This window comes from Cynocephalus volans, chromosome 11, assembly GCF_027409185.1.
Source record: "Cynocephalus volans isolate mCynVol1 chromosome 11, mCynVol1.pri, whole genome shotgun sequence".
Taxonomy (NCBI): domain Eukaryota; kingdom Metazoa; phylum Chordata; class Mammalia; order Dermoptera; family Cynocephalidae; genus Cynocephalus; species Cynocephalus volans.
The window spans coordinates 91,791,760-91,805,384 of NC_084470.1; the positions used below are offsets into that span (position 1 = coordinate 91,791,760).

The 13,625-nt window shown below is 42.4% G+C and overlaps 1 protein-coding gene across 12 annotated transcripts in view; it reads left to right on the plus strand.

Moving 5' to 3' along the window:
• Window positions 1–11,541, plus strand: part of SETD5 (SET domain containing 5) — a 72,573-nt gene extending 61,032 nt beyond the window's left edge. For 7 of the 12 annotated variants that reach the window (XM_063114128.1, XM_063114129.1, XM_063114126.1 and 4 more), the window contains 6 exons: window positions 1,971–2,027; window positions 3,978–4,448; window positions 6,889–7,190; window positions 8,022–8,155; window positions 8,635–8,723; window positions 9,052–11,541. In XM_063114128.1, the coding sequence (XP_062970198.1) occupies window positions 1,971–2,027; window positions 3,978–4,448; window positions 6,889–7,190; window positions 8,022–8,155; window positions 8,635–8,723; window positions 9,052–9,660 (1,662 nt within the window). In that variant the 3' untranslated portion in view covers window positions 9,661–11,541. Of the gene's footprint in view, window positions 1–1,970; window positions 2,028–3,977; window positions 4,449–6,888; window positions 7,191–8,021; window positions 8,156–8,634; window positions 8,724–8,806; window positions 8,874–9,051 lie in introns of those variants that run through there. The other 5 variants (XM_063114133.1, XM_063114135.1, XM_063114131.1 and 2 more) reach the window with 2 other exon arrangements.
• The last annotated feature ends 2,084 nt before the right edge of the window (window positions 11,542–13,625 follow it).

The following is a 13,625-nucleotide window of genomic DNA, read 5'->3' on the forward strand; positions in this document are numbered from 1 at the left end:
CCCGCGATCCTGGTATTACAAGGCTGTGCTCCAGCCAGCTGAACTAACCAGACAGCTCCTTGCAACATTCTTTTTAGCCAGATATTAAAGCAGCTGATTCAGTCCTTTCTAACTTTACTTTGTCTACTTGCAGTTGACTGTTCAGTTAGCAATTAGAGTTTTATGGTAAGATTTCATGAGAGGAAATTCTCCCTGGAGGGCAGTAGGTTATAGGAAGAGAGTTTTGTACTTTATCAATGCAGGTTTTATTATAAAAGTGAAATTGTGGAAATTAGAAGGTAAGTCACCTTCCAAACCAAGCAAGTTTAGCACTCAGTGCATTCCCTATCCCTTGTAGCATTTTTGGATAACCGTGAAACACTATGCAAATGCAAGATAATTTCATTTTTTAAAAAAATCAAAGATCGTTTTAGTGATGTATAGTCCAAGCATAATGTTAGAATACCAGGAGGGAAAGAAAATACATTAAATAGCAAAAATCACGTTTCCATGATTGTAAACTTGTGATTTAACTAAGGAGATATAGCCTTTCTCATCAGTTAAAAAAAATAAACTTCACCACCCTGATCCATCCTTATCACCATTCTAACGGCCATACTCTTTCCTATATTCTAGCACAGAAAGGTGGAAGCCTTTCTTTCATCAAAGACTGTGATGCATATAGAGAAATGTCAAAAAGGTGTCATAAGACCAGCTTAGTTTGGGGAAGAATATTTTTGAAAAGGAAAAAAGCATTAAGGGGAAAAGTGAGAAATCTCCAATGCCGAGGGAAGAAGGTGAGGAGATAAGCAGTAGAAAAAAACAAGATCTTCAGGAGGGGAAAGCATCTAGAAAAAGGAGTGAAAGCAACATGGGGAGGGCAAGCTTAGTTAGCCTCTCCTTTCCACCAGAATAACCTTTCCCTTCTCTCTTCCTGCCCTGAGATCTGTACTCCACTCTCCAGTTCACACACTGTGCACACACATACAATACCCATCCTCCCCACTGAATAAAATTCACAGCCAAAATCTTGCTTTGCTGAAGCAGCCTCATTTCCCCTACCACAGCATAGGCCTGCTACCCAGGTCACAGTTGCCCAGAGTCTACAACATTAGGAACCCTCCCCTTACCTTACTTAGCCCTGGCACCCGAAATCCTGGCCACACTACCACTGTTACTCTCTTCACTTGTTTCCATTCACATCTTTCCTTCAGGAGCTCACTGCCCAGTACTTGTTGTGGGAGTGCCACCTCAGGTGAAAGCCCCAGGGTGAAAGTCCTACCCTCTGTGGGATGGGGCTTCAAGTGTACACATGTGCTATTTTTGCTGTGTTCCCAAAAGTACAAAGGATCTTAACCAAGGGGATGTTGGTAGGGGTGCTCAGGTCCAATTAGATGATGCCATGAATCAAATCTAGCTTGTGAGCCAGGGATTCCATCAGTCACATTTCCTCTACCTCATTCAAGAGGAACTGGCCACCTCCCGACCCTTGTCAGCCTCCAGCATGCTAACGTGTCCCCCTGGTGGTGGGCCTGAGACATACAAGAAAACAAGGAAATGTGACAGGAGTATGAGGTGAAGGAGCAAGGTTTCTCTAAGGAGGAATAAGGGGTAGGGTGCCCCTCAATAACAAATAATATAGGTTGCTAAACTCTCATTTAAAATACAAAAAAAAAAAAAAAACCACTAAAATTTCACCAATCTAACTCTTTCCTGATATGTGCTTGAGAGGTTTACTTATAGCATGAAACTTGATAACCAATTTATCCTTAAATGCTTTCAAAGACACCAGGAAGCATTTTAACAAGCCATTCTGTCCATCAAGATGAGTTCTGCAGTTAAACATTCCCCCTGTGCATTCTTATCCAACCCCCCACCCCCACCCCCAAAAAGTTGTGGCTAACATCTATGCTTGCTTTTATTTTTTGTTTGTTTTGTTTTGCTTCTTGACTTTGAGTAGATGAATAACAAGATGCTTTTCCCTCCTCTAGAACATATCCTCCCCTGAGAGTTCCCCTGCGCATAGGCCCGAGTCCCTGTCACCCGAGGTAGTTATCACACCATCTCAATCACACTTGGAGGCTGAGAGTGAGTGTGCATGAGTGTATTCCTGAGTGTGTGGGGAGGGCTGGGGATCTGTGTGAATTGGGTGATGGGCTGGAGGGCGGCCAATTGGTCACAGTAAATTGAATGAATCTTTCTGTGTGACTGTGACTACACAGGACTGTCAATGTAGACGGAGGAAAATGAAGTAGCTGTGTGTGTGTGTACGTGTGTGTGTTGGGGTTTGTTTTTGTTATTTGGGGGAGGGGGTGGTTGAAGTTCTTTTAAAGAAGAAGAGAATCTAGAAGTCAAGTTCAAAGGATGCTGAATATGTGGTAGGAGACTTGTTAAAGAAAGCCTAAAAAATAAGGTCTGTTGGTTAACAAATAAGGAAAGTTGAATCAAAAGTTGGTAGGACCTGTCTTTTGATATTTATTATCTTGAGCTAATAAAGGAGCAGCTTATATTGGAAGAGTCCGGAGTTAATCTGACTGCTCTGCTCTGTGTAACCAGATGTTTGAGCTTTGGTTGATAGATCGAGCAGCTTCTTTAGAAAGGGAAAGTCAGTCTGTCTCTCAGCTTTCCTAAATTTTTCTCTGTAGCTCCTTACTGGGTGCATAAGGAAACTCATCAGTCCCTGGCTTCTGTGTCACAGGCCTTCGTTCTGCAGTGGTTGGGATATGGTTGCTATACAAGATATCTCTTAGGATATCAATTGAGTGCTTTTCCCAGAAACCCTACTGCTGTGGAGATGTTGAATTCAGACTTTAGTGCTAGAGTTTCTGTTATAGGCTTTGGACAAACGTAGTAATGATTAATTCTGTGAATCTACGTGGAACATTCTTCCTCTTGAAGAGAAAGTTACATTCTTTCATAACCTCTCAGAAATTAACTGAACTTTAACCCCACCACCTTCCAGTAAAATATTAGGGCTAAATTCAGTGACAGTTTACCAAATTCCGAATCAGTAAGATTTTATAGATCAATATGAAACTGAAAAATGTCGAATTCTACTAGTGTACTAGAGATTTTCTGGGTGTTTTGCCTCTATCTTGTTAGAAAAGTAAAGCTCTCTCCTCTCCTCGGTTGTTAAATATTCTAAGGTAGCATAATTTGGAAACTGACATTGTGTGGTATCTGGGATTCTGATATCATTCTTTGTAAAGAGTTAGCTATAGTTGACCTACTGGTGGAAAATCTTGGTGTTAGAAGGTAATGATAACTAAATAATAGGTGGGGTTTATTTTTGGTATATTTCAGCATTTCAGATGCTCTGTAGTGATGGGCATTAGTGGTCTTGTGATATGTTGACACACATTAGAGGATAAAGAAAGAAAATTGAGTGGCCAGAAAGTTGTATGAGAAACAAACCTACTTAACAGTGAAATTGAGTGAAGAACTGGTTGGTTGATGTCTTTAATGCCATTCTCCTTTACTGAACCAGTAACTTAAATACTTGCCTTTCTATCTACCTCTACTTTCCTCCACCTTTTTCCCTCCCCACACCTTCCATCAATAATACTTTAGAAATGAATGACACCAGAAGCCAGTTCTTTTAAGACACTAGCTTCACCTCTGTAACATGGATGGGGCTCAGGTAAATCCCTGATTATACTGCCTGTCCCTTAGTGTAGTACAAGGTGACTCAGCAAACTGATGAAAGGCTAAGCGGGTGAAATATCACATTTGACCAATTACCTAATTCTGACTTTCCCAGTATTCTCATCTGGAAAGACTTGAAAGCAATTTGGGAAAGGCTGGAATTCTTTAGTTTTCTGGCCTATATACACTGTTGCTACGTGGGACTTTTTCAGATATTAATGCCTTTCTCTCCTCTACTTTCATCCCTCTTATCTTTCCCTGTTCACCTGTGTCCCTCTCACCTCCATCCTTTCTGCCCTTTGACTTTTTCCTTTCTCCCCTATCCTATGTCTCCGTTGATTTTTATTCTTTAGCTTTGTCACCGAAAAGACCTGGATTTGACAAAAGTAGGATACCTTGACTCCAACACTAACAACTGTGCTGACAGATCTTCCCTGCTCAACTCAAGTCATTCTGACCTGGCTTCTCATCCCTCCATCGGGCCCACCTCTGAGACTGGTTTCCCAAGCAGGAGTGGAGATGGACATCAGACCCTCATGAGAAACTCAGACCAGGCATTTCGGACAGAGTTCAACTTGATGTATGCCTACTCCCCTTTGAATGCTATGCCTCGAGCAGATGGATTATATCGAGGGTCTCCCCTAGTGGGAGATAGGAAACCTTTACATTTGGATGGGGGATATTGTTCCCCTGCAGAAGGGTTTCCCAGCAGATATGAACATGGCTTTATGAAAGACCTCTCTCGTGGATCCATGTCACCTGGTGGCGAAAGGGCTTGTGAAGGAGTCCCATCTGCTCCACAGAACCCACCGCAGAGGAAAAAGGTAAGTGTTTCACATTACATAGGCCTCCTTTTGAAGAACATTACCCGACTAATTCAGTAGATACTTACTAAATTCCCACTTTGTTCAGCACTGTTCTCAAATAAGTAAGACAGTCTCTGCCATGTCCAGTGAAAAACTATTGTAATACCATTTGGTTACTGTTATAAATATCCAGCAAATGTAAATGCCTAATATGTGCCATACACTTGCTAGGCAATTCAAAGCCTAGAGCAGTGAAAAAGAGTAATAATTATTTACATTATTTGACACTATATTAAGCTCTTCAGATGCATTTTATCCTCACAATAATCCTGTAAGATAGGTAATTTCCTTTTGCAGATAAGGAAACTGAAGTAAGTAACTTGCCCATGGTTACACAGCTAGTAAGTGGAAGAGCCAGGATATGACCCAGGTCTGATTCCAGATGGCATGCTCTTATTGCCACCATGCTAATTGCCTCCTACGTTCTGCCCTGATGGAGCCTATAGTAATGAGCTTTAGCAGATGATTACATTAATAATAATGAATTACACTGGTGATGGATGCTCCAAAGGAGTTGTTCAGATGTGGTGAGAGCATCTTAACAGAAGAACCTGACCTAGTCAGATATATAGAGAGGGTACTTTGAGAACAAACAGGAGAGTCTGTTAGCCAGTTTGAGAGTTGGGAGGTGGAGTGAGAGGTGTCAGGTTAGTGATTTAGCTGAATCTCAAACAATAAGTAAGAGTCAACCAACCAATAAATGAGAGTGAGGATGTTATACTAGAAAGAGCAGAACAGGTAAAAATGTGACATTCTACTGGGCGGACAGCAGGGATTCTATGTGGTGTAGCCAGTTTAATGTTATGGTGTCAGGTGAAAGGCAGGGAGAACTGGGGGAGGTACAGAGGGGATTGGGCAAGGCCAGGCCATAGAGAGCTTGCTAACAGGTTGGAACTAACTTGTGAGTAATGTCTGATCACAAAATCACAAAGCCAAAAATGTACTTTTTGTGTCAGTTGTTCTCAACCAGGGGAGTTTGGAAATATATGGGAGTATTTTAGGTTCTGGCAGTGACTTGCATTTATTGGGCAGGAATAGGGATGCTAAATGTCCTGTATGTGAGACAGTCACAAATGGCAGAATACCTGTAGTATCCTTATTGACATGTAGCCTAATGGCTTTTTATATTTTCATTATAATTAAATACATTACCAGAATTTATTATTATTAACTTGTTTCCAAGATTATGTATAGTAAATGCATACATAAAATTGTCTTATTTTTCATATTTTTGTTATAGTTTACACCTGGACAGAAAAATGAGAGCACTAAGGGGATAGAAGGAGAAGGAAACACTGGCAAATAATTTGGAGTAAAATAGTAATGGGTTTCAAAGACTTGCATGAGCAGCATTGATTATCAGAAACAAAGATGGAAACACTCTGGATTTCTGGTTTCGTTTATTTAGTGAATGCAAAAGTATTAAAATCATGATTTGTTATTTCAGAACATTTCTGAAATTTATTGAGCACCTGCAATATGCGAGGTTCTATGCTAAATGTTAGAAAATCAAATAAACTTGGTCTTTGCCATCATAGAATGTATAGTTTAGTTGAGGAACAGGTAAGACCCTAACAGGTTCTGCAGCCGGTATAAGCACGGTATAACAGTCTAGATATACTAGGCAGGGCAGGGAAGAGGGCTTCTGTTGTGGCAGTCAGGAAAGAGTGTGTTAAGGATTAGGCAGATGAAGGGGGAATTGGAGAGAAGTTTCTAAGTATAGGTTTTCTAAAGCTAGCTTGCTGAAGTATGAACTGGAAATAATTTCTTCTTTTATACTAGTTTCCCAAAACAGAAACAGTAATAAATCTCTATGTCTATATCTTTAAAAATTGAGCATATTTAAGAACCTTGGAGCATTGGCTTTGTCATTTGTTTTTTTTGTTTTTCCTGTCTCTCCCCCCCACCTCCCCCTTTCTGTACCCCTCCCTCCCTCCAACTAACTCTAGAGATTCCTAGGGAGTGCAGAAAAGCCATCAGATTCACCTGGGAGTTTTTTTTCCCCAAACTACACAAGCTTCCAGTTGTCTACTCTCCCTTTTCTAGGTACTCTCATTGTTGGAAATAACTATGATAGCGCACTTTGTTACTAGGTAATGGTAATCTTACAGGTTTTCTGAAAGCAGAAAAAAGGTTGCAGTCTACTTGGTAAACATCATTCTTCAAAAATAGCATCTGCTAGTTTATTCTTTTCCACTTAACTAATTTCTGACTGGCTTAAATATATAGCTGTCTATAGGTCTCTGTCACACCTGAAGAAAGTCGTCAGGGTTGGTCTCTGGTTTGTTTTCATGGCTTGGCTAGTTGTTTACCAGGATTCCATCTTCCCTTCTTTCACCATTGCTAGTGATCCACTAATGATATCCAGCTAGAGTACTGTTTCTTTTTTCTTTTCTAGGTATCCCTGCTAGAGTACCGCAAACGGAAACAGGAAGCCAAGGAGAATTCTGCTGGTGGGGGAGGTGACTCTGCACAGAGCAAAAGCAAGTCTACAGGAGCTGGGCAAGGCAGCAGTAACTCTGTTTCTGAGACTGGTGCCCATGGTGTGCAAGGATCCTCAGCCCGAACCCCGTCTTCCCCTCACAAAAAATTCTCCCCATCTCATTCCTCTATGTCCCATTTGGAGGCAGTAAGCCCATCAGATTCCAGAGGCACTTCTTCATCTCACTGCAGACCTCAAGAGAATATCAGCAGTAGGTGGTAAGTTTGTATTTGATGCTTTATAATTAAATTCAGGAGGAAAGTGGGGGGGGTGGGTGTAGGTGTAGGATCTAAAATGTATGGGAATGCTTTATCTGAGAGAGCCAGCCGACAGTGCCATCTGTCTGTTCAGCAGATTTAATCTTATGAGCTGCAACCCCCCCAAGTCTTGCAGAAACAAAGAATTACCAATGAGCTTACGGAACAGCATATAGTTGTGGGTGCAGATGAGCTATTTTATTTGGTGGGCACTATCACTGCCTTTTCTGTTTTCTTATTTTGCATGAAAGGTAAGTCAGGAGTTCAGCAGAGGCCCAGTTGAATAAACAGCAGAGGTGCTGTTCCCCACAGCTAGCAATAAGACATTCTAAAAGGACTTGTGTCTGGTTTAGGGAATACCACAAGTAAAAAAATAATACTGGCAGCAAGTACTGAATATCCAATGAGTGAAACAGAGAATGAAGCACAGGAGTTCAGGGATCTTGAGCTAAAGAAATGAGTCTGGGAAAGGAGAGGCATAGCTCAAATCATTAATCTATGAAAACTCTTGAATTATTGCTATGTATAAGGCACATGATTTCACAGGAAGAAATTCAGCATTTTGAAACGGGACTTAAAAGAAATTGATATCTTTAATTCACTTTTTCCTTGATTCCTTTTTCATTAAAAATGTTATTTCTGTTGTGCTTAATGTCGTTTGAAGCAGGGGAAATAACTTGTTTTAAATTGGTCCTGGATTTTTAAGAGTATCATCAACTTTGTAAAACTTTGTCAGGGTTTCATTTGTTTCAGAGTCTTGACTCTTAAACTTATACCATGTTTCCCTTACAGGATGGTTCCCACATCAGTTGAACGACTCCGAGAAGGAGGGAGCATCCCCAAGGTTCTCCGAAGCAGTGTGAGGGTGGCCCAAAAGGGAGAACCCTCTCCCACGTGGGAGAGTAACATCACAGAGAAAGACTCAGGTGAGCCCATGGCCTACTGCTGACAACCAGGTTCAGGGTCACGTGAGCCAGGCTCTACACAGTTTACACCAAGTGCTGGGATGAGGTGAGTCAGTTATTTACGCAGTTGGGTTCTGCTGCATACCAGGTTCCAGCTCAGTCTTAATCATTTGGGCTGCAACATTTGTAAGATGTAGCATTGCTTGCTCTCTGTCTGCTCTTTTTTCCCAAGGGATACCTTTCTGTAACTCTCATCTCTCCAAAGTCCTGGAGACGCACCATGATGAAGGATGAAGAGAAAGAAGGAGACAGGAGTCAGATCAGGCATTTAAAACATAGCCCATAATTGACCACTCCTGTTGCTCTTCTGGCATGCTGCACTCACGTGACTTGTCACAAAGAGAGCAACATGGGTTGGTGATGGCATTGGTGATTTGAATGAACAATGGTTGTTTCTCACTTATTCTAAGAAGCCAAGTTGATTTTATATTACCTTCCAGACCCTGCAGATGGAGAAGGCCCAGAGACATTAAGCTCAACACTCTCTAAAGGAGCAGCCGTTTACAGCCCTTCCAGATACAGCTACCAGGTGAGATAAGAAATTGCTGATCTCTGAGCATAGGAGTGTGTTGTGGGTTCCAAATGTTTTGTGATCCTGACCATCCTTTGCAGTTGAGATGCTGTCATTGCATATAGTTTCAGCGGCCTTGGAAGTAAATCATCATCTGCTTACTCTCAGGTAATAAATTATGCTGGAAAATAAATAAGATGATCAAAGACAGCCATTTTACTGCCTTTGGTATTCTAAAAACAACAAACGGTTAAAAAGATAAAGAAAAAATGTGTGTTGTAAATATTCACAAGCCATTTAAGGGACTTGTTTACCTCCTTATGCTTTTTCTCCCAACTCTTCCTAGCTCCTGCAGTGTGATAGTCCACGGACAGAATCACAAAGCCTCCTTCAACAGAGTTCCTCCCCCTTTAGAGGACATCCCACCCAATCTCCAGGATACAGTTATCGAACTACTGCACTGAGACCTGGAAACCCCCCCTCTCACGGTTCTTCAGAATCATCCCTCTCTTCCACTTCCTATTCTAGCCCTGCCCACCCTGTGTCCACAGACTCGTTGGCCTCATTTACAGGGACACCAGGGTATTATAGCAGCCAGCCACATTCTGGAAACAGCACTGGCAGCAATCTTTCAAGGAGGAGCTGCCCTTCTAGTGCTGCTAGCCCTACCCTGCAGGGCCCCTCAGACTCGCCAACCTCAGACTCAGTTTCTCAGTCCAGCACAGGAACTCTGAGTTCCACCTCCTTTCCTCAGAACTCTCGGTCATCATTGCCATCAGACTTACGGACTATCAGTCTGCCCAATGCTGGGCAGTCATCTGCCTACCAGGCCTCCAGGGTATCTGCGGTTTCCAATTCACAGCACTACCCACACCGTGGGAGTGGGGGAGTGCACCAGTACCGACTCCAGCCACTACAAGGGTCAGGAGTCAAGACTCAGACAGGACTTTCCTAGGGCTTCTGGATTTGGGCAAACAGAACTGAATGAGCCCATAGCTGCTTCCTTCCAGCTGCCTCTGGAACCTAGGCTGAGCATATTGCTGGGGAAGGGGGGTACAAGGTGCCAGAGGATTGGGTCTGGTGGACAAGAAACAAGACTTATGGTCGCGACTGGCCTCTGGCCTTGGAGAAAGATGTAAATCTTGTCTGAAGCAGAGACTATAAAGAAGTTTCTCCCTGCTGTTAAGGGTACATTGTTGACAAGCAAATGGTGTTTCAGTTAGTAACGGTTCTAAGTGCAATGAGTTGTGTTGAAGCCTCCGTCTCCCATCCTTGCCTGTAGCCTGTAGTCACTTGTGCAGTGAGGATATCTTTTTAAATAAAAAACAAAACAAAAAAAAAAAGTTTTCTTTTCAAAGGAAAAAAGTGAAAAGAGCCTATCTCAAAGCCCCAAGCCATCCGAGTAGTATTAGGGTTTTACGCACTTAAGAAAAAAGGTAGGTATGTAAATGTTCACCCTAAAACAACCATTCCAAAAGCAGATACTGGCCAAGGTGTGTCCACCAAGAATACTCCCCACCTTTGTCTTAAAATCACCAAGAAATAGGCAGGGATAGTAAAGCTTGGAACATGCTCTGACTGAGGGGTGCCCGGCTCTCTAAAGAAGAGCTTGTGGTCAGCTCTTGATGATTTGGGAGCAGATTAACTGAGTGGATTGTCTGAGCTCCCAGCTGTTACCATCCCACTCCCCCTTCCCAAGCTATTTCACAGCTCAGTAACCCATCAAGTAAGTAGACAAGGAAGAGAGGAATGAGAAGTGAGATAGGCCAATTGCATTGTTACTTACCAGCTTTTGGCAATAAATTTGATTAGGAAGGATCCCGAGTGGTTTGGGAATGCTTTGAATTTTATTTTTTCTACTCCCAGTTAATCAGGAGTTGACGATCCCATGAGCAGGACCGCCTCCATGATTGGGGAGCATGCACTCGTGACTGCAGAGTAAGAGTGGGAAAATAGGTTTGTGGAGTGGCACCAACAGAACTGTGATTGTGTGTGAGCCTGCCCCACATTTCTTTGGGGGATGCTTATGAGAAGGGGCCCAGTGAGAGTTACCAAGCCACTCACGCCCCTAACACTGTTCTGTATGAGAGATGAGAGCAGACTGGCTTCTCCCCATCAGTGCATCGTGCCTGTTGTACACCCCTGGAGGAGCCCTGGAGCCAGCCCAGGTGGGGTACACAATCTTTTTAAATTCCATACGGTTGCCAGCTTATTTCTTTCACTTGTTTACTGTAATATCTGGCGTGTTTTTATTTATCTAATTTTGTATTCAGTTATAACCATGGTAGGGGTAGTGAATATATGACAGGTGTAATCCCTGGTGCTGCAGTGGACCTTCTTTTCTTTTGGACAAGATAATACTGTGAGTCTCCCTCCTTCCTTCCTTCTAATTTGTTTTCTCCTTTTTTCCCCCCAGCCTCTTGCATCCCCTTCTTTTCTGCCCTGTCCTACAACTATCATATGCACAGTCTTCTCTCTCTGTGTGACTGTTACAAAATTTCACTTTTCAAAATTGAAATCAGGTGTTTGCTCAAATGAGGGGAGTTTTTTTGTTGTTGTTTTTAATGCTGAGACCTCAGCAGAGTACTTTTCTTTTGTTTCCCCCACAAACCCATTAGTCTGGGAGAGCGTTGGGAGTGGAAATCATGTTGCCTGGGATGCTGGTTTCTTTGTATATTATATAAAACGTATGTAAATGTCTCTCCATTTGGGCTGGGGTTTGCATTCTCCCCTTGGCTATTAACCAAGGGGAGAGGCCAGCGGGCAGGCTGCCCTCACCCTGCCTGGCACGTGCAGAGACCCCAGCCACTCTGTGTGGGCAGGGTGCTGTCAAGACCAGACCTCTGGGGGGGGTGGGGGCGGGGGGGGGGGACTCTTGGAAGGGAAGAAGTATCACTTCTTCCTCAAGTGGAGTGTTTACACCTTGCTGTAACATTTGAACTTTCACAAGAGATGTAATAATTTTGATAATAAAATTCTTAACCATAATAATCATAAAGTTGAGAACTTCTTTGTCCAATTCTGTGACCTTACTTCGCCTGCTTTTCCTAATGTTATCCTTACCTGAAAAAGGCAGGATGGACCCACATTCAGGAGAATGTGCCCTTGGTGGAGTTATTTTGCCCATAATAGGGCCGGGAATACTGATTAATCTTGCTTCAGCCTTTTGTGATTGAGGTCGGGCCAGTGTTGAGGCAAGTCTGCCACAGGAGAATTGAACATTGAAAACTGACTTGAACTAGAATGGGGTTCCTGACCTTGGCCTCATTCATTTAGTAACTATTTTTGCCTTTTTATTTTTCATTCAAAAACAATGGTGGGCATTGTTTTTAGTGCTAGGCCTATTATGCTCATTAAAATGGTGGTGGGGAGTGAGCAGAGTAAGGTCACTTGTGCAGCTTATATTCTAGTGGAGGAAAGAACTAAACTAGTTCATAATTTCAAATAGTTATTGCCATTTGTTTCACAGATATGTGAATAGGGAAGTTGAAGGGCCCACTCTAGATTGGTTGGTCAGGAAAAGTCTCTGAGGAGTTGATACTTAAGCTGAGACTTCAGTGGTAAGGAGGCTGTCCGGGGACAATGTGAGTGAAAATCATTCCTGGGCATTTAGAAGTACAGGAAGTATGAAGACTGAGGTTGAAGAAGCTTGGTTGAGGGCCGAGCCCGTGGCGCACTTGGTAGAGTGCTGCGCTGGCAGCGCGGCGACGCTCCCGCCGCGGGTTTGGATCCTATATAGGACTGACCGGTGCACTCACTGGCTGAGTGCCGGTCACGAAAAAACGACAAAAAAAAAAAAAAAAATTCCCACATTTAAAAGAAAAAAGAAAAAGCTTGGTTGAGATGTAGTCAATGAGTGGGGCTGGGAAGAAAGAGTAGAAGATGCAGTAAGTAGGGGAGATATAAGTCAGCAAACTCTTTCTGTAAAGGGCCAGAGAGTACATGACTGTCCCAATAAAACTATTTCCAGAAACTGGTGGCAAGTTGGATTTGGCCTGCAGGCTGTAGTCGGCTGGTCCATAAGGTAGAGCTTTGTAAGTTTACTTTAAAGAATCTGCATTCTAAGTACAGTGGGGTTCATAGCAGGATTTAAAGCAGAGAAATGACATGGTCTGTTACAGTTGGTTTGGTTTGCTTGTTGGTTTTTAAAAATTACTATTGATTGTTTGGATCTTGTTGGGGTAGAGATAAATAGAAGCAGGGAAACCAGTCTGGAAGGTATAGCAGTTGTTCAGACAAGCAACAATACAATGGTGGCTTCTATTAAGATGATAATGGTATAAGGAGAAGCAGTTGGAATCAGGATATATTTTGCAATTACACAGCAGGACTTGCTGATGGATTGCACTGGCAGTAATTTAACGTTTGTTTGACAAATATTTACTGAGTACCTATGATAGACTACATTTTGCTAAGCCCATAGGGATTCAAAGATGGAGAAGAGGGTATTCATTTCTTTAAGGAGCTTAGAAAGTAACCAATTGGAGGCATGACAAAAATGCTCGTCTTCTTAGAAGACTCCTTCAAAATGACCTCAGAATACCTAGGTAACATACCACCAGCCACAACCTAATTCTGCCTGCAGTAGGAGAATAGTGTGCATTGTTCTCTTTAAAAAGTAGCTTCATATACAGTGTCTTACTTGGTCTCATAATTCTGTGAAGAAAACAAGCCAGATGCTAGAAGTTGAAATGAGAAATTGAGACCTAGTACAGTGTTCCAGCTCTACCACAGGGCTTCTGATAATAAATAAGGCTGTCTGATTTCTGCCAGATTCGAAAGGTTCTGTTTCATAATCACTTATTGAACACTCACTGTATGCTATGCTGTATGTGAGGTGCTGGGAATATAAAGGTAAGACAGTCAGCTGCCTATTAGGAAGTAACCTATTTGCTGTTGTTATTAAGTACCTACAGTGTT